Source organism: Lissotriton helveticus, chromosome 4_1 (assembly GCF_964261635.1).
Source record: "Lissotriton helveticus chromosome 4_1, aLisHel1.1, whole genome shotgun sequence".
Classification (NCBI taxonomy): Eukaryota; Metazoa; Chordata; class Amphibia; order Caudata; family Salamandridae; genus Lissotriton; species Lissotriton helveticus.
The window spans coordinates 56,932,123-56,956,980 of record NC_136063.1 but is presented as its reverse complement, the minus strand read 5'-3'; the positions used below and the strand labels follow the sequence as shown (position 1 = coordinate 56,956,980).

At 42.6% G+C, this 24,858-nt stretch overlaps 1 protein-coding gene across 1 annotated transcript in view; it reads left to right on the top strand.

Moving 5' to 3' along the window:
* Positions 1 to 24,858, top strand: part of LOC144827853 (pancreatic secretory granule membrane major glycoprotein GP2-like) — a 200,525-nt gene that overhangs the window by 70,480 nt on the left and 105,187 nt on the right. Inside the window, exon 6 of the mRNA XM_078686017.1 lies at positions 20,111 to 20,270. Coding sequence (XP_078542143.1) covers positions 20,111 to 20,270 — 160 coding nt within the window. The remainder of the gene's footprint in view (positions 1 to 20,110; positions 20,271 to 24,858) is intronic.

Below are 24,858 nucleotides of genomic sequence, written 5' to 3'. Positions count from 1 at the left end.
GAGATAGCTAGAGTAGCAGCTGAACTCGTAGCAGCTGATAATACTATGCAAGAAGCAGCCCGGATTTAATACTCATCCCGGTCAACACAAGGAAATCTATAACTTTAAAACTTATAGAAAATGGACTGACACCTAGAGGTGGCACAGTCATATTCGTAATAGAGGCACACGAATATCGGCAGACAGAGGTGTTCTATTCATGGATACACTTTCCTGCAGAAAACGCTGTAACAAAGGTCTTCCACCATTACAAAACAGAGGAACCTCCTGAAGAATACACTCCTTTCGAGGAGGTGGAAGTACCACTTAAATTTCAAGAGCACCTGCTCTTGTTTAATGGCGCCCTAAAACACAACAATCACATCACCGGGGAGAGGAGCCAAGATGGCGGCGGAGACGGACTGGTGATCTCCCGGCTCCCCGAGCCTTTGTTTTCCTCACAGCTATCCTGTCGATTATCCTGCGATTGTGCACCGGCGGGATGTCGGGGAATGTGTACTGATGCCGTAGGTGTCCCTCCGGTGTCCCTACATGCCTGCTAACTTGGGATTCCGTCGAGCTGATCTGCCGAGGTCTGCCCTAGCCCTGGAACCGGATCTGTGTTCGCAGCGCGCTGCCCGTGATGACTGCAGCTGCGGGGGTCGCACATACAGGAGCGGAGTGGACATCCTGCATTGTGTTCTGAGCCGCGAGGTCACTTGACCGGGCACTTGCGTGGAGGGTGAATTTTGACCGGCTGGGAGTCTACTTCACTGCTCTCCGTCTGCTGACGCTGGGGGTGAGCCGTGCCTTGTTTTCTTAACTTTGGCGATGTTCCAGCTACCGGGGCTCATTACTTAGCCTGCCTCTGCCTTGGCCGGTCGGAAGGGGATTTTGCGCTGTGTGCTATTCACAATTACGGACCTTTACAGTCCCGGGGGAATTGACCCCTGCAGCATAGCGCTGATCCTGCCTGGGAATCTTTGTTAACCCCCTGACGGCACTGCAATGGCGGCTGGCTCCCCTGTGGCGATGGCGGATGGCGTCTCGACTACGGCATGTTGTGCCCAGCGCGGACCCGAGTGGGATGTTGACCTGTATGCCGCTCCTCGCAAAGTGGAGGTAATGGGGAATCAATCGGCTTTGACCTACGCTTCGGTTCTCATCGCTCTTTATCAACTGAGAGACGAATGGCGTGTGTGCTCACGACTATTGGGGGAGAAGCTGGATGGAGTTGCATTTGGATCGGATTATACTTTCCCAATCCGCTTTCCTTGCTGCGTTGTTCAGCCTCAGCTGCTTTCTGCCGGTGATACATTGTTGCCGCGAGAGTGTGTGCCGGAGCGGCTTCCTGACGGAGGTACTGTGTGTGGACTGCGATCTGTCTACCTTAGCACTGCTACATTGTCTGTCGCCTTACTGCTACCTGCAACCTCGGCGTTCATGGAGCCGCTGATACAACATTTGGACATCCTGGCTGACTGTGCCTCTCTAGTGACGACGTCGATGCACTGTACTTTGCAACGCACTGCCGCTTTGGATACGCTGCTCCTTTTGTTTGATGGCGCTGTTTGGGACTGGCGACCACCATCTTGTCTCTGGACTTCTCCTTTTTGTCGAGTGCGGCCATTTTGTCTCTTTGTCTTGGTTGGGGCGGGCCTTCTGAGGGCGCCATGTTCTGGGGCACGTTTGCGGACTGGCCAGGGCTAGGGGGAATTTTTCTCTACGGACATGTGCTTGATTGGCGGGTGGGGACTCGTGCAGGGGCGCTTCCTCGTTTTGTGCTGTTGTTCTGTGAGATGACTTTCCCCACTTTCTCCGGTGCCTGATGCTGTACTGTTGTGTTCATAGTGTACTACTTACCTGTGGCTGGGGTGACCGAGCGCATATGGAATTGACCCTCTTCCCAGCGATGGCCGGGCTTGTGGGGATTTGTTGTTCGGGCCAGGGTTGTGGGTTTTTCCTCGTTGGGTTTTGCTGGGTTGGCTGGCGGGGCCCGGACTGCATCACATTCTGCTGTGTTGATTCCGTTCGGTGTGCTGATTTTACCCCCCCTTCCGAGTGTGATTGCTATGTCCTGTTCTTTGCTCTTGCCGTGGGGGTGGTGGGTTTTGTGCTGGCCCGGGGATCGGGGTGTGACTGATTCTGAGTTTGGTTATAGGTCTTCCGAGTCTACTGTTGTGCACGACGTAGACGTTTTATGTGGCTGGGGAGTCCGGGAGATTTGATACTGGGTGGGCTCCTCCCCATCTTTCATCTTTTTTCTTTTCTGGGAGTACTGGATTAGTTTATTCTTTTCTTACTCCCTATATTTCAAGTGTGAGGGGTTCTTCTTTCCTTTTCTTTCCCCTTTTTTCCTTTTTCTTCTCTTTTTCTTTGTCTGTATTTCGGGTTCTTTAATGGGCGACAGACACTCTGCAGGGGGGGGGGTAGGCCGTAGCCTCCGCATTGGTGTAGGGTGGGGGGAGGGTCTTATTTTTCTTCCTTTATTTACTATGGGCCTTATTTTTCTATCTTTCTGCGCTTTCTTACCCTGTTTCTGGTCTGGGTCCGCGATAGGGGTTCGTGGGGGGGGGTGGCACTGTTTGTGGTGAGTACATGCTGGCTGGTGATCCTGTTGTTTTACTTTGTACCGCCATGCTGCTCGAAGTCTTTATTTCCATTGTTGTTTCCAGTGATGATGCCGCCCGCCCATGTCGTGATGCTATTGTATGGACTCAGTTCTCCTTATCTCTTATTCTTCACTGCTTATATTTAGTCCCGAAAAAACTTTAAAATCAACCTTACATGCTCCTTTTCCCCGGCGACATGACTCTCTTCAGTGTGACGTCCATTGATTGTTGCTATGTTTTTCGCTGCAGCTGGGGAACTGTATTGCTTGCGCTTGTGCTTTTGTAGTATGGTGGCCGGCCTGACGGTTGTGGGCCCGTATTTGTTCTTTTATTCATGCACAATAAAGGTTTTAAAAAAAAAAAAAAAAAAAACAATCACATCACCAGGCTCGGTCCATTAGGTAGACCAGGAGCAACGTGGCCGGTCCTAGCCGGATACACACCACATCCAGACATCAATGGGATGTCTGCAGCAAATCTTTTAATACAATTAAAGCAATTAATAAAAATACATAGACAATTAGTCCAATATGTAATACGGACTTCAACAATCCAACCAGCAATTAAAATTCCACAGCTGACCCCTCATAAGGGGAACACAAATAAAATTACACCACAGAACATACAGTCCTGCCTAGGTAAGGTACCAGCTAAAAGGGAACAAATACCATTCTGGTTAGCACAAAAAATCACCCAAATAGAGGCGGTGTTTCCAGACACCACTCCTGTGGATAAACACAGGATTCTGACTATCTGTCTTCCAATGGGAATCGCACCACACGTGGAGGACTGTGACACTTGGGGTACAGTCTTTGCTTCCATCTACACAAAAACGCATGGTGTTCCATCCATCTCGGTAATACCAGATGTGCTAAAACAAATTCAAGACGAATATGGTCCAGAACCCGCTTTAACTCTTGGTATGAAATTACTGAAAGACTTCAAGCAGGTCTCGGCTATATTACTAGCCAATATAAAGGGAGAAGCAGCAAACGTGGCGATCCGCCAAAGGTTAAAAGAAACAGATATAGCAGACCAACCAGCTGAAATTGCCAGAATCATAGAAAAATCCTATGAGGAACTAGGTAGAGATAGTTTAGGTGAAATACCAGTAAAACCCCAACTGATTGAAAGTCCATAAAAATATTTATTAAAAATAATTTAACATCACAAAAGAAGAACTGGGATGGAAACAAACAATCCAATCCGAAAGAAAAGAGATTCCAGTCCAGAGGAAGGTCTCCTCGGCGGAGAGAAAAATCTCCAAACCAAGGACACAGGTCTCCCCATAGTGAGCCCTCTGGGAAAAAATACAACCTTAGAAATAGGGATAATATAAAAAAACTGGATAGATATCAAGATTTTGATACACGTCCCTCTCAATCTTTTCAGACTTCCTCGCAGAAATCGGAAAGAAGAGGACGATCGGAACCCAGGGAAGGGCACGTCAAGTCCAAAGACAAGGAACCTGCTCCTCCAAATAAGAAATTACAATTTCCAAAAAAGAAGGTAGCCAGTATTAAAGTATTCAACAATGCCGAGAATACTGAGGACACAGCTGAAAAACGGAGAGTGGGCTCAGGCAATGCTAGACAGCGCAGCAGAAGTGAGCATAGCTCGCAAAGTCCTTATGAATCATCTGGAGACAGTGGACACGAATGAATATCTTCAAGTGGAAACTGCAGACACCAGAGTTAGCAAACCTCACAAAATATATGAAATAACTTTACGTATAGAGGGGGGATAAGACTAGAAAAATAAGGGGACTATTTTGGGATAATCTCTCCAAGGGCTATGACATCCTTCTAGCTGAAAAAGACTGGCCACCAGAGTTTGTCAGGGAGTGCCCTCATGGCGAAGAAATAATTATGCCTGCCTTCTCAAATCATATCCCAATTCATAAAAAATATACACTTGCTAGAAAGTGGGCAGTAGCTCTAGCTCCTGCTTTATATAAAAATCACGTAGGATGGGATGAGGACTCTCCTCCTCACAAAATCCAGTTAAAATCACAACCTACTGCACAAAGGCAGTACCCAATTAAGCAAGAAGCTAAAAAACAGGTAAAAGAAATCCTAGACCAATTAGAATACCAGGGGGTGATTGAAACTTGCACCTCACAAATGAACAACCCTTTGTTTCCTGTCTCCAAACCAGACAATTCATATCGTCTAGTTTTGGATTACAGACACCTTAACTCATGTTGCAAAACTTTTGCAGTACAAAACTCGCATAGTGCAGCACTAATGAATAACATAGTGCGCAAAAAATACAAAACAACATTAGACATCTCTAATGGATTCTTCTGTCAAAATATAGCACCAGAGAGCTACGGTTGTGAAAAAAAAAAATATAGCACCAGAGAGCAGATACTTGTCTGCGTTCTCAATAAATGGCGCTCAAAAACAATTCTGTCGGTTACCCCAAGGGTTCAAGAACAGCCCAGCCCAGGATTATTCTCAGCGAGAGTAACAGAATTATTACAAACATATGACGAAGAGGCATTATCTTATGTCGACGACATCTACCTAACAGATGATAACTTGGATACTCACTTGAAGAGAGTGAACACCATAATACTTGGGTTCGCAGCAGAGGGTTACAAATTCAACTTTAAAAAATCTAGAATTGCCCATCTAACAGTCCTGTTCTTAGGATATGAATTATCAAGTGAAGGCAAAAGCCTGGCTGACAATTTCCTAGAGAAATGTGCCGTACTCCAAGCACCTAGAACACTAAAAAACCTACAGTCAATTCTAGGCTTCCTAAATTTCGGAAGAACATACATTGTAAATTACGCAGAAAGGGTCAAACCCCTTTATGATCTAATAAAACCAGATTTTAAAAGAACCAATTGGACTCAAATACACACAGAAATTCTGAGATCCTTACAAACAGATATGTTAATTAAAACAAAATTAGAAACACGTGATAACACACGCAATCTTGTGAAGGAAGATGCGGATTCACATACCTGACCTCTAACGAGGGAGAAAAGGTACCAATTGCATTCAAATCACACTTGTACACTAAAGCTGAAATGAAATTTAGCCCAACGGAAAAAATTCTAACTGCAACACAGACAGCTATAGCAAAAGAACGAGCCCTGGCACAAGGTAAACGAATAATAATCGTGACACCGATACCAGCCCTAGAGGCGGTAACAAAGGCAAGCATTCCGAATGCTAAAGCACTACATCCAAGGTGGATACAGTGGGCTAATTCTCTTGCTGCAACAGACGTGGTATACGAATTTGATCCCAACTTAAAAACACAAGAATTTCTCCAATACGAATTTGAATGTCCTCCGCCGACCGAAATTTTGCCTCTAGAACATTACGGCTGTATAATATACACAGACGGATCAGCACAACCCGCAGTGGGGGGTAAACAAGCTTACAGTGCTGCGTGCACGATTGTTAAAGGTCGCTGGCACGAAGGGAAATTTAAACCAGCTATCACCAAAACACAGTCTCTGGGAGATTGTACAGCTCAGCGAGCTGAACTACTGGCATTCAAGATGGCGCTTGAAAATACAGATCGAGAATTCCCCACACTCATAGTGTGCGATTCGTATTATTGCGTTCAGTCTTACAATGAATACTTGCAGATCTGGCTTCAGAATGGTTTTAAGGATGCAAAAGGAGGCACAATCAAGCATAAAATGCTCTGGGAACAAGTAGTTCTTTTACAAAAAGAACTACCAAAGACTCACGTGATACATACACTGAGTCATCAACGTGATGGCGTTCACGTTGCAGGGAATTCATTGGCTGACGAGGCCGCGAAGGCAGCTGTGCAAACGGCTTCCGTAGCTGCCATCACACGGTCGAAAACAAAAATAGACAGCGAGATATTACAAGCTGTCAGCGCTACAGAAAAGGATTCGATAGAAACACTCCCGAAAGGCTTTCCAGTAAAATACTCATACATAACTGATGAAAACAATGTTCCTTTTGCTCGAATCCCTGGAGTGGGGGATAGGGCAATTCCAAACATGGAACAAAGGTTAGGACTAATAATAGCGGCACACAAAGGGCTCGCTTCTGTACATGCTGGCGTCTCAGCCACAGTATCATTGTTAAAACAGAGATACTGGTGGCCACAAATGAGAAGACAAACAAGGAACTATGTTTTAGAATGTGAAATATGTCAAAGAATGAAAGTATCAACGGTGAGACGACCAGCGCAGACGCCCCTTCTAATCTCAGATAAACCATTAGCCTGTGTTTATCTGGACCACTGTGGTCCCTTACAAAGGGATGGTAACTATAAATATATCCTGGTCGCAGTGGATTCATGCACGAGATTTATATGGACGTGGCCCCAGCGATCGGCTGACGCCAGAACTGTTATAAAAGATTTGCGAGTCTTTATCGGCACATACGCAATTGGCATGCTGCATTCTGACCAGGGTCCTGCATTTAGCTCTCGAGCTTATAAGGAGGCCATGGTCAGCATGGGCGTTACATTGCGGTACTCTTGTCCATTTCACCCTGAGGGGAACGGAATTGTAGAAAGAAAAAACCGTGACATAAAGCAATCTATAACAGCAAAGGTATTAGGTTCGGGAGCTGGGTGGGTCAAACATCTAATAAGTGTCCAACGTAGTCTAAATAACTTGCCAAGAAATTCTCTGAAGGGATTCAGTCCGTACGAATTATTGTTTGGAACTAGGATGTTAGTCTTAGATCTTGACAGTCAGACTTCAGTGGTGAAGGAAAAAAGCTTTGATATCAAAGATCGTTTGGCTATTTTACAGGACTTAAACAAAACAAGAAAAGACCTGAGCAACATAAAGTTGAAACAGCAGCCAACAACCACTGAAGAACCACCACCTGTCCCAGCAAGACCTGTCTGGATTCCAAAAGTCGGGGATCTAGTCAGAGAAAAGATCGCGGTAAAGAAGGAATTTGGGCCTTCTTACAGAAAAGCAGTTCCTGTCTTGTCTATCAACGGGACAAGATCAGTTGTACTACCGCCGCTTGCTGGTAAAAAGGAGAACCGAGTTGTATCCATCGACCTGGTAAAACCACAATCATGTGGCCGATAACAAACAGTAGGCCAAGTGGACTCCCGATAAGTAGCAGAACACCAAGGTTTGCTACAAATACAGAGGTCCAAACTAAGAGGCTAATCACATTCGAAACGCCTACAGAACAACACAAGGACTATGCAACAATGCATTGGAACTCAGACCTCTAACAACCCAAATAAAAACATTTAGTAGAGACACACCAACCTACAATGAAGTAACAAACGAATATGCAAGAAACAGTAATCCTGAAGCAATTGGAACGATTGACAGAACTGCATCCGGCTACTTCATAAACTTCGATGATTCCTCTGAAGACCTAAGTGAATCAAAAACACAGCCATCATCAAAAACCTTTAAAGATAAAGCTACAGAACTTTTGAAACAACTGAAAGAAACATATCTAATTTCTCCATGGATTGAATTTTGGGTGGGCTTTGGTGCATTTATCCTCATACTTTGGCTCATCATGATACTAACTTTGGGACGCTTCATTGAGGGAAAATATGCTAAAATGGACACAGCAAGTCAGAAAATCAACTTGATCCTCAAGCCACACACATCTTCACACGTCGAGAAAAGAGAACTTTCTTCAGTCAACTTCACAGCCAATCCTATACCAGGTGGGGTAGCATGGGACAATACTGACTACGAAATGTATGGTCCGGTTGAAATCCTGAAATATCCACACCAAATCAAGATCTCGTTAAGTGACTTTGTAAAACCAAGCTCATTTGCTGATGATTGGGACTTTGAAAACATAAATGATATGATGTCTGACTTAGTGATGTCTGCTAAATTTACCAAACATGATTATTTGCAGGGTTCGACTAATTATGATAGTATGTACTGTTACAACCACTATGGTAACCATTTTCTACATAAATCTGCACAACCTAGAAATGTTTTAAATTATAATCAATGGGAACATTGTGCGACCCCTCCAAAAGGAAGCTCAAGAACCTTTTACGACAAATATTCATACTTTTCAGGGTTCAACACAAGTAAAGCTGAAACATTTTATTTCAAATTGTCAAATAAGACAGGGACAAAGATCATGCTAACAAACACGAAATTGATATATTCAGACTCATTTTTTGAACAAATGAATACTTTTGGTTTTGATTATTGGGACAAAAATGTTGAAGTAAAAAGTGTTTGGGGTACAAAAGAATGGCAAGTACAAGGTATAGAATCATTGTTTAGAGCCTGCATGATCCCAGAACACATTATATTTTTGAATGACACTGTTCAACAAACTACCTGTCTTGGCCTAGCCAAAATCAAAGATTTAAATAAACCGTCTATTCTAAAGCCAACAATGAACAGCAATAGCTCTACAGATGAAGAGATAGACGTAAACTATGTATTAAACCAAAACAGAACACATCCTGATTGGAAACAATGGTTAATCTGGCCCACAGATACTAATAACTGTCAAGATAGATTCCTGAACAAAACACAGGGGTTCACATTGACCAGGCCAGACCCTAGATATTCCCAAAGACAACACCCAGGGATAATAACCACCTACAGTGTGGGCAAATTATGCCTTCAATGGCTACAAACTTCCACACAGACAGAAATTAAGCAACACCTAACTTTACTTACTGATGGTGCTGACTTGCGTGATTTCATTATGGGACCGCGCAAACAGCGTCAGAAACGTTTCATAGCAGCCTCTGTATATGCAGCTTACAACGAGGCCTGGAAGGTGACTCAAATTGAGACATTAGAAAGTATACGGGAAATTGACCGTATTAATTTGGAAAAATCACTTTCTGTAGTGGACAATGGGTTAATGACTCTGTCCTCCAGAATTTTTTCTTTGGACAGCATTGTGTCTTCAGCAATCGACATATTATCGCAAGACTTACTGTTGTTACAACACGGTCAGTCTCAATTGCGTTCTATTGTACAGCTTGGCTGGACGTTACAAAATCTGCGTTCAGGCTATGTGCCTTGGCGTTTAATCAACACAACGTCACTATTCAATATCTTTAACCTTACTGATAAACAAATCAGTATGGCACAAAAGGGTGCTGATTATACAATCCTGAGCATTGAGAAACTCGAGAGATTACCAGTGACAATGTCAGAACGACCTGTCAGTGAATGGATAATACATGGGATAATTAATATTCCAATATCAACCTTCAGGTTTCAATACTGCCAAAAATATATACAGGCTGGCATGTACGAAAAATTGGGAAAAGGGTACATTAAGACAACATGGAACTTGCCCTATTCACATGCATGTGTCAGTAATAAAGGACAGAAAGTGTTTCTTAGTGGCAATAATTGTGCGATGTCACTAAGCGGTACACTTCTGTGTAATGGAATTAGTTTGCATGGAGCCTGTGAAGGGAACTCAAATAACCTTTCATGTCACCAGCAAGGCACACCAGCAACAGAGATAGAACCATTTTTTCAAAGACTCTATAATGGGAGTTACATTCTAATTGTGGACCGCAGATGCTGTAGTCTTATGCCCGGGACTCCTTATCTCATAACTACGACTGCGAAGGTCAAGTGCTGTGGACGCTTATTGTGCCCCAGCTCCTTTCCAGACAGGGAGGCAAGGGCATGGCCCAACTTGAAAATTACTTCTATTCGAATAGACACTTTAAGCAGAATGAAAACAGTGCTTCTTCAGACGCCAACCAGGCTCACGTCATCAAAAGAAACGTATGATCTCCTAGTCGCAAGGACGACTGCAGAGATTCACTCATTGTTATCAACTAATTCCCCCATGCATTTCGCAGAAATCCTGAATGAAATCTTAAATATTTCTGATACCAGTGGAGTCTCAAAAGTATTTAAGACAGTATTCTCAATGGCATTAACACCATTCAAAGCCATACTGGGTATTTTTCCAGACTTCGTCCATTCGATTTTTGGCGGACTTCCCCTCATTTAGGGACTAATTGCAGGAATCCTATTCTTGGTCCTAATATTTCGTTATGGCAAACCGTGTCACAGACAAAACACCTGCGACAAGGGAAGAAACAATCCGAGCCATTGGATACCGGGACCGGATATCAAAAATCCTGGGACTAACCCGGCTTAGAGACCTGAACATGACTTGGTTTCTTTCATTTCGACCAATGTGGCATCGATGTGTTTTACCTGTATTAAGGTGCATGCTGTGTGGAGAAGAATGCGTGTTGGACACCTGTCTGACGCTACAATCGGATGCGCCAATGGATGCAGAAACATTGTTGAGCCCAATAAAGGCTCATGCTTTGTGCTGCCCTCAACGGCTGCCAATCCTGATGACGGCATTCGTGGAGACTTCACCGCTACGATTAAGGGGTAGTGAAGTTCAAGATGAAAGCAGCATCGATCAGGTACGACCTTCTGTCAGCAATACTAATCAAAACGTCAATGGAGACAATCATGCACATGAATGCATGGTTACATCCTTTTCCGAGTTAGTGGAACTCTCACAGGAAGCTGTTGACAGCTTTTTCGACAGTCTAAATGATATGATGTTCTCTCCAGAGCAGAAATAGAGACTTTTGAGCAAGCTAGCACACGGCGTTCCCTGAATTTGGCATTCAACTTTAATAACAAAATACCATGAACAATTTTCCCTCCAGTTCACGGACAGCAATTTTTTCAGCAGCCCCAAAATATTTTTACGATTTTTCGGGACACTTATCTTCTGCTTAAAGTAAGAACTATTCTTAGAGAACTGAGATTTCTATTTTTAGATACTTTATAGACATTAGCTGCTCGCTGGTATGTTCATAATTATTTTATTCTGTGATGGAATGGTCTCGAACTTTTTCTTCTGTATTAAGAGCCATTTCATGTGTAAATCTCATATTCGATTAATAATAGCTTGAGTGCATATAGTACATGTGACTATTTTTTTCCGTATATTAGATAAATTCGAAATGCATTTTATGTATTTTGGGGTGGTAAGGTATACACAATACTCTACAGTATGTTTTACCTAGATTCGTAAACATGGCCATAGTTAGCGTGGAGTGGGTGTGATGTATTCCTATAGGTTCTGTATCGATCCCCCTATTCCTGACCCTGTTCTGGTTAACAAGTTAACTAGCAGCCATCCCATGATGCAGAAACCGTTATCTGATGAAGCCACACTATGGCACAGGAACGTGTTATCTGATTATGTCATAACGCTTGCCATCTAATTAGACAAGCGATATTCCTCCAGCCCCTGATAAGGCATACGGAGTTCTCAAAACAAATCAAACCTATGACAACCTGGGAAAAACCCTGCGGCCATTGTTTTGATTTCATCGAGAACTTCAGCAAAAGAATGTGCTAACGACCAAGTCGTATGACATCCTTATTGACGTATCTATGTCCATCCTTACGTCAATCTCGGCACCTTACAGGTATAAATATTACCGGTATTGCCTTAAGCAAACACACGCGGTGGTGACGAGATCGGAGCAGCCAGACTTGCCGAAGCCCAGAGCAGAGCAGACCCCGCTGGCGCAGCCCCGCCTTCCTGACGCGCTGAGAACGAGACGCTGCTTTCTCCTGCCGAGAAATCCAGCTCTGGCCCTTCCGGGTAGCCCTCGCAGGTAGCCTGGAATATCGAGACCAGAGACGAGAGATACCATCCCTCATTCATCCTAAATTCCAGGTACAGAACTGAATAACCCCTCACAGAGAATTCTTGAGTCAGTCACTTGGCAAAACAAACTTAACTTAAACTGTTACTTTCTATTCCCGCCCACGTATTAGGCTTAGGTCAGGTACACCGTGGTAGGCGTAGGTAGAAACACCAGTTGAGTACGATTAGTCAAATATATATGTGTATGTATCTATTTTATCAATTTTAAACCTGCATATGGCTTAGAAACCATATAAATGTTTTTACAGTATTATTTTATACTTCTGCTTTTATTGTATGCACTTTACTTAACCATAAGTATTGCGATAATATCGATCCATTTCTCTTGTACGAGAAAAGAGACTGATCAATAAATAACATCTTTTATTGAACACGCCCGTCTCTTCCTTTTCTCTACAATCTGGTGAGACTAAGAATGCACGTACTGACTGAGTAAAAAAATTTGTCTTTTGTTTTCACACGACTCTAGAGATACACTCTTGATTAGGGGAGAGCAAAGTTGTCATGTTCTATGGTTGTCAGAAACTAAATCCCTTCTTGTCTATCTAGGGAGATTCAACTCCTCCTTGCCTATTCGAGAAAGTTTCTAGTGAACTCTGAGCTAGCTGGCAAACCCAAAACTTTAAGTCTAATATCAACAATAGAAGACCTAGTTAACGTCTGGTCTAGGCCTATACTATTGAAGGTATTATTCCAATGCGCAGAGCCTATTGGGATAATAGGAACTACACTACAAAAGTATGTTATCAGGTTTTCCGAGATAAAGATGTAATCAATTGTGGACTTATCTCCGAAGGTGGGGAGAGGAAGCCAGAGAGGATCTGCAGCTTTTTTGATTGTGTGGGCAGAAACCATATTTTCTGTGAAAAGGAGCCGCTGAACAGTGCCTGATTCAGTCTGGTTTGTAAAGTCTGTTTTTGAGTGTCCCAACCGCCGGGTGTTCATGTCCCCGACAATAATTGGAAAGTGTGAGACATATTTATTTATGAGGTGGTCTATTTTTGTTGTCAATATTTTTAGTACTTGTTTTTTTTGCTGATTGGTGTGGTTGACATAGCAATTAATTAACAAAAGACAAATTGAGATGTTTTTTAATTCGCAGATCAGTACAACTTGTAGATTGGCTGTGTTTGTTGCTGATAAGGTTGCCTCTAGTCTGCTAGCTTGATTAATAAAGATTGAGAGCCCACCAGATGCTCTTCCGACCATGTTACATTTTATGGCTGCAGAGTAAAATTCATAAAAACCTGGGAGAATTGGGGGTTTGGTGGACCATGTCTCTTGTAGGCACAGGATGTAATTTTCTCAAAGGTAATTGCTTACTGAATTGTACCCAAGAAATCTTTTTCGCCCAGCAACGCTCCAGGATGTGATAGACAGCTGTCTTCCCAGTGTTCTGTTCATGATCTGTTGATGAGCAGCATTTATTGTGTTAGAAGTGCCGTTGTGGTGGCTGGCCTTCTGTACCAGTCCGAGTGCCATGCGTGAAGATAGTCTTTGGCCTACTGATGTGGACTGTCCTGTGGTCCAGCGTACTTGTTACTCTGTAGGCGTTGTAAAGTCTTGGCTCTGCCGCTGAGCTTTTCCCTGGTGGATTATTCGCTGTCCCCCCTTAGAACCGAGTGAACCTCCTTCATTGGTGGTGATGCTGCTAGTACGTGTGGGTATTTCTTATGTATGGGGAAAGCAGTGTCAATACCCCAATCACCAATTTGAGCTATTTCTTCTGGTGTTATCCCCACCTGGGAGTGGCGACTCAACCCTATTGAGGTTGATTCCATGGAGAGACTCAGAAACTTAACCCAGGCTAGGTCGTCTGAGTGTGTTTCTCTAAGGTCGGGATATGCTTAACTAGTCGAAGTACGTTGCCCCTGTTTAGGTTGTCATGTTGGCCTTTAATGAAGGATCTAGGGTTAAGGATTACCTCGTGAGTAGTATTACTAACTAGGTTTGCTTAGGGCTGGATACTTGGATCCGTCTGTACAATACCTAAATTAAGGCTTGGGGAATGGTCCCATAGGCGTGGGTCTGGACAGTATATCAGGCTTTGGAATGGCTAAGCTAATTGATCGTGATGCCTCTGGGAGACCGAGGGTAAGAGTCCCTGAGATATATTGTCCCCGATATCGAGTCCTTGTTCCTTGGTTGAACATAATAGACTTCTCTGCTCTAAGTTCATGATGTTCGATGAATGAGGTAGTTAAGTTACTGTTGACGGGCCTGATGAGCTGTGTGACTCCCCCGTTCAGAGAATTGGCTGTAAAGGCCTGCCAGTCACTTGCTTGGCATCCAAAGGGTTTGGTGCTATGGACGTTGAGTTGCTTGGGCCCTGTTTTTTAAAAAAAATTGGATAGAACCAGGGGCCATATTATCAAGGAAGCTGCGGTAGTTCATCGCCGCTTTACTGGCAGGAAACTGCCGATAGAGCGGCGATAATGGCCTTGATAATATGCGATTTGAATTTCAATCGAAGCCCAGGTTAGATGTTCACACATCTAACCTGGTCATCGATTGAAATTTGAATCGCATATTATCAAGCCCATTATCGCCGCTTTATCGGCAGTTTCCTGCGGGTAAAGTGGCGATAAACTACCGCAGCTTCCTGTGAAATTTGAATCGCATATTATCAAGCCCATTATCGCCGCTTTATCGGCAGTTTCCTGCCGGTAAAGCGGCGATAAACTACCGCAGCTTCCTTGATAATATGGCCCCATGTTTTGTCTCCGACAATTTGTGAATTTTGAGTATGGGTTGGTAATAGGAGGGCAACTTTTTTGAGGCATTGCCTTTTTTCTCTTGTTTCTTTAATTTTTTCTTGGCCCTCCTTGAAAGAGGTTCTTTTTTCCTTATCTGAATGGAGGTATTGCCCTCAAGGGTATTCCCTGGATTTGAGATCTGTGAGCTGGGATTGAGAATGGGTGGACTGATGGAGAGTTTAGTGGATACGAAAAGACCTTGTGTGTCGGGCTTTGTTGAGGGGTTGCCAGAATTGTTTGTGGATGATTTGCCATGAGGGTCGGCGAGGTTTGAGATTGGTGCAGTACTACTATTGTTCGTCAGGAATGATGGTGCCTCCTGTTTGAGCTTTTAATGAGACTACTAGGTCTGTTAAGATTTTTGGAAGTGTTGCCCATTTATCCATGAGATCGACACACGAACAGGTGCAAAGCTGGTTATTCCGATTGACACTAAGTTTGTTCTCTATGAAGTCCAACTTGTTGCTCAGGACCACTAGCCGTTGTGCAATGGTGGTTAGGAGGTCGATTTGCGACTCCATTTTGTTCGATTGGCAGAGTAATGCCCCGGCCACGGTGTGGACTGTTTCACCGGGTGAGGTTGCTCCTGGGTCGTTAATGAGACTGCTTTCGTAGGTACTATAGCTTTGAGAGCTTTGTGTAGGGGAGCGGGAAAACAGGTTACATTGACCATTCTGAAGAGCTTTGGGGTGAGCTCCATTGTACTTTGTATCCTTAATTCCAAGTTTTGAAGAAATATCAGTGATAGGTACCCAAGGTTTTTTAGACATTCTGACTCTTCTGTCTTAGTTGGTCCAGGTCCTGTGCGTACTAGAAGAGGTGGCTGAACAGGAGACTGCAGGGTGAGTTGTTTCTGGTGGTGTATTTGGGCTGTCACAACCTGCTCATGGTTTCCTTGAGTTGGGGCTGTGGTGTCAGCAGGTGGGTCATTTGTGTGTCTATGTTTAATTCCTGGGGAGCTACACGGCCCCAGAGCAAGATGGAGACCGGTGTCTTTCAATGGTTATGCCTGCGATGTTTGTACTTGTATTGCAGGGAGCTTGTTCTTGGAATGGCTCCCTGGCAGGTGGTTCATTCCATTACTGGCCTTGGCCCTTCTTGATTGGTCTGTCGGGCGAGGGAGCTCTCATCATTAGGAGGACGTTTATATAAAAATTGAGGTATGAGACCTGCTGCTGGGGACTTTAAAAAGGACTTTTTGTCAGAGACTGCGTTCTGTGCACTCCTTTGGATACTGGGTGATATTTTAGTCGGGGTGAATGACTTTACGGGGGCATTTTCTTGGTGCTGAGAGGCTTTTTGTATTTTTGTCATCCTTCAATAGGGGTGCCCGGTTGTCAGTGGCTATATAGTGCCACAGTAGACTTAAACTTACTCCTTGAGTAAGGCAGGTGTCTGTGCCCTGGGTACTAGTGGAGTAGCTAAATGATCTTTGGGCTGCTGTCTTCGCCTGGTTACTACCATCGTGAGCCATACCACCGCTCAAGGACTTGGATGTCAACTGTTCACTCGGCTTCCCACACCGGGGTCCAATCCTTGTCCCTGGATTTCCTGCAACCTCTGGCCCCCTGCAGCACACCCAAAATATGAGCCCTCAGGGGGTGAGCCGAAACATGATTTACCTCAATAGGGGTCTGAAAAGCCCCGGGAGGGCGCGTTGATTTAGAGAGAGTCAGCCCTGCTTCCCACGACATACAGCGCACATTTACCTTGAACATACCTCTCTGCTGGTCACCATCAAAGTGCTGCACCTCTCTGCCACAGTAACAAGGACGGCAGATTATTAACTCGAAACCCCCTGCTCCTGGCCGCGGGTGCCACTGAAGGTCCCCCACTGGGGCGGCGCCAACTGAGATGGCCTCCAAAAGTCCGATGGTGGGGGGCCGCGGGCCCCACCAGGCCTCACCAGGGTCATAGTGGACCTGGCTTGTACTGCAGCAGCGGCTGCTATGAGACCAGGGATTGATTCCGGACACTGTTTATAGAGATTGCAGGAAGAGCAACATTTTATGACAGTGTGGGCATGATGGGGTGAGAGGTGAGCAGGAGGACCAGGGGCAGTGCTTGAGCCTTGTTGCTGCCTCGGTGGCGGCCGTTAATCATCCGCTGACCAGTGGAGGGGTCCTTAAAAGAACCACCGGGGCCACGGGAGCTGCGACGAGGCCTGGGCAGACCCCTCATTAACTCCTCCGCTCTTCAGCTACCATCCGCCTCTCCGCTTTCCTTGGTTCCGCCTTTCTGGTTCTGACTCCCTCTCGCAGCTCACTCGGAGTGGTACGGGGTGGTACAGTGCAATTTGGTACCCCCACCTACTGCGGTTCTGCTACTCGCGTCCTGCCGTCGCCACTGTTGCTCCCATGCGCTGGGAATCCTGGACTGGATCATAAAGCAAGGAATGCTAGATGAAGATGTGTCCTTTGTAACCTACGTATTTAGGCTACATTATTGTCTTTCTATCTCTTAAGCGTCTTTGCAGGCCTTCCTGAAGAAACCATAACCACACAAAAGGGCACTTTCTTACCCTGGGTTACTACCAGAACCTGCCTAACAATGGGAAGATTCTGGAGACTTTCAGGTCCCCTACATGTCAATACAATATGACAAAACTTTATGTTATCTGGTTCTTGAGTAAAAAACAAGATTTATTAAAGATGAAAACTTTCACTTGATGTCAGCATCTGTGTAACTCTGCTTGCATGACACTGCCCAGGTGAAGACCTTAACCTCTTTAAGTGACTACTGTTGTGCTTTCCGTGCTAGCATTCAGAATCTCAGTTTTTCCCCAGTGGATGTTGAGGCTAAGTTTTGCTCATTTGATTTGTCGGTCTTCTCTTGCATCTGCTGATGGGTATATAAGAGTAAGGTCAGGTCATCTGAAAAGTCCAGGTCATCGAGCTGTGTCCAAGGTGTTCACTGGATCTTCTTTATTTTTCTTGCTGTGGATGTATTCATGTTCCAGTCTATTGCCAGCAAGAAGAGGAAAGGCAAGAGCAAACAACCCTGATGGACTCCGGTACTCACTTTCAAGGTTTCTGTGAGTTGTCCTCCATGGACTATCTAGCAGGTCATTCCCTCGTAAATGTTCCTAATGATTCTTATGAGTTTATCTAGTACATCATAGTAGTGGAGGAGCTACTAACGGGTACCTCTGTCCATTATGTTGATCGGCTTCTTGCAGTCGATTAAGTTGGTATAGAGGGGAGAGTTGTATTCCATCGCTGCTGAACGATGATGATGTGCATGACTATACACAAGGTCAAGATACCTATAATGGAACATCGACTCAACATACATAGTCACTGTACTACTATGTAACTCACTAAAGACTTTTTGGAACAAGGGCACAATGGGAACATAATGAGGGGGACAGTAATTGAAAAACCAAATGAATTAAACTATTCCTGATTTAAGTTGTCTTTCTCTTACTGAAAGAACAGCATTGGGAGTTTGGACTCAAGACCAACATAGTTAGACTCAATAAAAAAATCTCATGGGTGATGTTGTCACCAACATAACTCCTTAACATACATGGAGGTACCTAGACTGCCTCTTCCATTTAAATGGCCTGCTTCTGGATCAGAGCCTCTGCAAACTCAACCTGGCCCCAAGGTAACCCCTTGTTTCAACATTTACCTACTCGGTTTTGACTGATAGTATGTACTTGGACATTTTTGATAATAATATTTATGGGGGTCTACTCCTTTTTTAAATGATTTTTGTAAACATTATGGGGCTCATATTGGATATTCACTTTCCTGCCCTTAGCTGCATGAAGGAGAGTGGGTAGGAAGTGCAATATTTATTATTATACAGCACATTCCTGCTCTCTGTCCGTGCTGGTGCACAAACTGCTGCGAACGCCAATGCAGGTAACTTTGCACCATGGTGCAAGGGTGCCTGGGTTGTAGGCAGGATTTGTTTCGTGCAGAAACGGACACCTTCCTTCACAAAAACAATCATCTGAGGCTGTTTCCACTTCCTTTGTGTAAAAAGAGGAAAACCAAGGAGAAATAAACATATTTCTTCTCATTACGCTTCCACTGTGGAGGTGTAATATTTTGATACATTTCCAGGAATACTACTAATGGTAAATCTAGGAATGCACCGAATTCCATTGGTGGGAGCATGGGAACACCCACGTTCCACCTATGGAACTCCTGCTGAGTCAGAGTAGCACCAATTAGCGAATTGTGCTGCCTTGCATTACTCCACATTTACCACTAGGTGGCCCTGTGAAGTTTGGTAAATGCAATTCTGGAATTAAAGTCATCCTTGCACCCCCTTGTGTGAGAAATATGGTGCCTAAATATTAAGAACTGATCAGGTTTTCTCTTCCTTCACTCATTGATTAGTACCCTGATCTCCAACCTTTTCTCACTTCATATTCTATCCTCCTTACAGTAAGCCCTCAATAACCTATGTAAATCACATTGCCTGCTCCTTGTAGCATGCTACTTTTTGGCCTTTAAATTATGAAACAAACTGCCATGGTAACACATACACATGAGACTACATTTCCAGAGGGCCATAGATGCTGATGCAATAGTGACATCACCCTGTGCAATCAGCATCTCAGATTCTAACTGGAAGGGAGCCTCTGTGACTCCCCACCCTGGTGAGACTCATTTAAACACAGTGGTATTGAAGGCCAGCTGCAACAGTGCTTTTGCTGGCAGCCCCATGAGCCCAACAGACTACAAAACCCCATCAAAGCAATTTATAAGCCCCGAAGGAGCAACACATTAATAGAATGATTGTTAACACACAAGCTGGCTTTAAGTCCCATTGTGCTATTAAAGTGGAACTAGAAAAATGGAAAGTGAAATTTGTTTATACATGATTCAGAAGCAAATAATCTCATATTTATGTTCCTAAAAAATAATGGGAAACCAAACCCATCCTTGAGTTAGCCTTGTTAGACATCAGTTTTGATTTTATAAAAAGGACTGAACATCTTTCACTTTCATACACTTACACAATTTCTCTACAATAAGGACATCTCACCCAGTGCCCTTGTAGAGCAATTAAGCACATATCGTGGGTCAGCTGCCTTTAGGGGGTGTTTATAAAGTCTTTTAATGTTACCTTCACAATGCTCTTCTCTTTGCAGCTGTGCAGTGACGCAGGGCCTGAATGTACATGTGATTCAAAATGGTCAGTCCCTGCAAGTAATGTTTGAGATAGAGACCTTCATCTTTGCAGGCCAGCCTAAAGTATATATGAAGTGTGATGTGTTCCTTTGCCCAAACGCGCAGTCAAATACCTGCCAGGTAAGTGATGAGGGTTGATGCAGAAAAATAATGTAAATTCTTTTTTAAACAAGCTGATGCATGAGCCCCACTTGAAGCAGGTGTGAGCACAGTCAGTGAGTTACTGGCATGAAAGGTGGGACTTTTCTCTGTGAGGAGTGTGAGTGAGTACAGCAAGACACATGAATGTTCAAACAGAATCATCTTATTCTTTATTTTTCTAAATTAGGTTAGGGTTTTTATTGTGTTGTGTCACTACTTTACTACAGTTTGGTAATGCATAAACATTTTCTTTCAAGTTAAGCCTGACTGCACTACTAGAAAAATAGCTCAGGTCTATTTGGTGACTTTAGTAGTTCACCCTGACAAGGATTTAGATTATTACTTAAGGTAGCTACTCCACCACCTCAACTAATACTCAAATGTCTCACATTGTGTAATTGGTTAATAGCTAGCAACTTAACAGGAATTGAAATGTGATGCGGTATAACCCTTAAGCATATCAACAAGAGTACATTTAAAGATAAAACAATTCTTTTAAGAGATGTTTGTAATATTGGTATGAAAAATTACAATTTATCAAATATAGTTGTATGTAATATCATTTTTAAATGTTAATTAGTATGTCATTTATTGTAGTGTGATTGATTTTGCATGTTTACTCATTTTTTATTTGTATTCCGAGAAAAAAAAAATGTAATTATGACATTTTGGAAATGTCTACTTTATGTTGTAAAAAAAAGGTGTTCTACTTGTTTTTGAAGTAGTACATTGGGTTTTTATGGTATAAGCATGGTGAATTCTAAAAAGTGAATATTCAAAAGTACATAGTAGATTAATTTTTGCAATGATATGCAAATTAATATTTTACTTAATTTTAATAAAAAATATTTTAAATTCATATTGTTACATTTATTTTTTTATTAATCTGTTTATTGGCATTTATTAGAATGACATATTTCAATGCAATTAACTTGTCACAATATATCCTGAACAGATGGTACTGAAGTAATCAAAATCCTTCTCAGGGGTCTCACTGATACTTGGTTCTTTTAAAAACAAAGAAGAAATTGGCATAGAAGCTGAAATATAAAAGATCATTTTTATTAACCTCAAATGAGGTGAGACTACGTCACACAGAAGCCTTAGCAACTGAATGAGGCAGTCTAAGGAGTACAGAAAACTGGGGCTTTATAAATGCTTTAGAGTTACATAGAGCATAAATGCAAGGGGCAGTCCTGGCTCATGTAATCATGCAAAATGACTAAGTTGGGCATACAAGATCTACTTGCTAAACAAAGTGGGAGGAGAGTTACTTCTCTATACAGCATCAACACTAGCCTGACAGTTATACTAGAGAAGCAGGTGCATTCTACTAGCTAGGCCCTTCTCGACATGTGCGAAGTGGAGGATGCTCAATATAGTTTGCCTCTAGGCAGACTACAAGAGCAGTTAACAGAAAGGTAGGACAGAGCACATGGCAGACAACATGGCTGCCAGAAATACAAAATGGCTTTCAGCTCATGCTAACAAATCTGTCCAATATTTAACAGTACAGTTCAGCACAAGACTTTTCCTATAGCACCCTCTCCCACTCCGGATAGTGTTTTGAGTTAGCCTTGTTGACCTCTCCGACCACCCTGTTGAGAGCCCTCCAGAATGACTGGATCAAGAGACATTCCCAGAGTATATGATAAAACATGCCTGTCTCCCCACATCCCCGTCTACAGTCTGCGGAGCCACTTCGGCCCATCTTAACCAATGTGGTGCATGAAGTGTATGTGTGCTGCAACATTTTCAATTGGACAGCCGCAGTTGTGATGGTATTGTCACCTCTCGTGGGGAGGACAGCACCTTGCACCAATCCTCCTCATCCAAGTCCCCCACTCGTATATAGCTGTTGCACCAGGTCTGGTAAACTGTTAATTATTTTCCGTTAAATAAGTGAAATAGCTTTACTTTTCATTCGATCTACTAGCAGTCTGTCCTTGAGTGGGGTGGCCTCCGGGATCCCATCCACCTTTCTGGTTGCCCAGTAAGGCATGCATATTTGCACTGTTACATATATTTTAATACATTATAATTTATAATTTATTTAAAAATACATTTAGTTTTTTATTTTAAATTGTATTATTTTATATTTATTTTGTTACATTAATAATTTTGATAAGTTATAATTTGCAATGAATTAAACTACATATGAATGGTATGGCATTTAAATACATATGTTTCAAATATTAAATCACACATACATGAAACAAATGAAAAAAATATAAAAACATATGCAAAATAATTAAAAAAAGTAAAATATTCTTACATTTTCTTATATAAGATATTTACATGTTATAATGTTTGTCAAAGATAAATATTCATAATACAATTAGTATTAGAAATATATTTTTAAATTGTAATATTTTAGTACTTTCTATTGTTTTAATTGATTGTTTAATTTTGTGTTTTTATGATTGTTAATTATAGATTATGATTTTATTTTTTGTTTTATGTTCTTAAATGTTTTAATGTTAGCATATATTTTTGGAAATATATAAATGATTATTAGGAATAATTCATATCTTATATATGTTAATTTTAGATATGAATATGAAGGATTGTAGTTCTGGTTAGTGAATTTTTAGATTACATTTATCTTATTTTATAGATACAAAGTTGTGTGTTTGGAAGGGAGTATTTATTGTGCATATGAAGTTTTTAATTGTATTAACATAAACATTGTTAGATTGCAGTGGAAAAAGTACATTCCACCACTTTAGTGTCCAATACCTTCATCAAATAGGCTTAGATTGGAGTGGGAATAGGGAATGTCACCCCTTTAGAGTTCAACACCTTCCTTCAATGTGGTTAGATTGAAGTGGGAATAGTAAATGTCACCATGTTAGTATCCAACACTTTCCCCAAATTGGACTAGATTGGAGTGGGAATAGGAAATGTCACCCCTTTAGTGTGCAACATTTTCTTAGAACTGGTTCATGTTAGAGTGTGATTATTAAATTTTAGAATTTTAGTATTGAGTCCTATGTTTTAATATCTATATATTTACATGTTATAATGCTTGTCAAAGATAAATATACATATTACAATTAGTATTAGAAATGTATTTTTAAATTGTAATATTTTAGTACTTTCTATTCTTTTAATTGATTGTTTGATTTTGTGTTTTTATGATTGTTAATTATAGATTATGATTTTATTTTTTGTTTTATGGTGTTAAATTTATTAATGTTAGCATATATTTTTGGAAATATATAAATGATTATTAGGAATAATACATATCTTATATATGTTAATGTTTAGTTTAGATATGAATATGAAGGATTGTAGTTCTGGTTAGTGTATTTTTAGATTACATTTATCTTATTTTAACTCCCTTGTGGCTCCGACATTCTCGGATAAAGTAGAACCATCTCAGGAGCTATGTGACCGCTTATCCTCTTTTTTCTGTTCTAAAATCTCATTTATCTACGATCAACTGAAGCTCATTAATGCCAATTTGGTTTTGGCTGTCTCCACCAAGGGCTGCTTGAACAGGTCCTCCAACAGCCTCATCCCTGCTAGTTTTTGCGATTTTCCCAAGCTATCACCCACTTCGGTCAGCCTTCTGCTTGAAGGTACTAAGTCTGGCTCTCCTTTGGACCCTTGTCCCCCCAAAGTGAAAAAAGCTAAAGAAGCCTTGATCCCGCATCTCATAGTGGTCCTTAATCTAGCCATCTCTCAGGGCCATTATCCGGCAGCCTGGAAGGCGGCGGTGGTCAGGCCCATCCTTAAGAAACCTTCTTTAGATCCTGAAAATCTTAAGAATTTTCGCCCTATCTCTTTGGTGCCTCTCCCTGCAAACATTCTCGAATCCCACATGAACTCACATTTGAGTAAATATCTGAGGGACCACAACATTCTTGATGGTTCCCAACACGGTTTCAGGCAAGCGCATAGCACGGAGACGGCTCTTACCACGGTGCTGTACAACATAAGAGTCCAGGTGGATGCAGGCTTTACCACTCTCCTCATCCTACTTGGATCGTACGGCTGCATTCGACACCCTCTCCCCTTTGAGGCTGGTAGAGTGTCTCAGCGAGATAGGGGTGGGTGAACGGGCCCTAGACCTTCTTGCTTCCTTTCTTACCAAACGGTCACAAACTGGGTGATTTTTACTCAGAGTCTCGCCCCCTGGTCTGCGGAGTGCCTCAGGGCTCGTCTCTGAGTCCTACCCTTTTTAATATCTATGTGGCCCCGCTGGCCAGGGTGGTACAATCCTTTGGACTGGAGGTGTTGTCCTATGCGGACGACACACAGATTATGGTATCCATCACCCAAAATCCCAGTGATGCTGCGCTCAATTTCAAAAACTGCATGACCGCTGTTTCCACTTGGATGGTTTCAAATATTTGAAACTTAACGGTGAGAAGACGGAGATTCTGATCTTTGGGGACAGGTCGGACATCTGGTCCAGTAACTGGTGGCCCATTTCCCTGGGTCTCAGCCCCACTCCTGACTCTCAGGGAAAAATTTTAGGGGTGATACTGGACACTGGTCTTTCAATGCTTCGCCAGGTTTCTAGAACAGTTGCCACATGTTTTGGCCTTTTTCGGGTGAT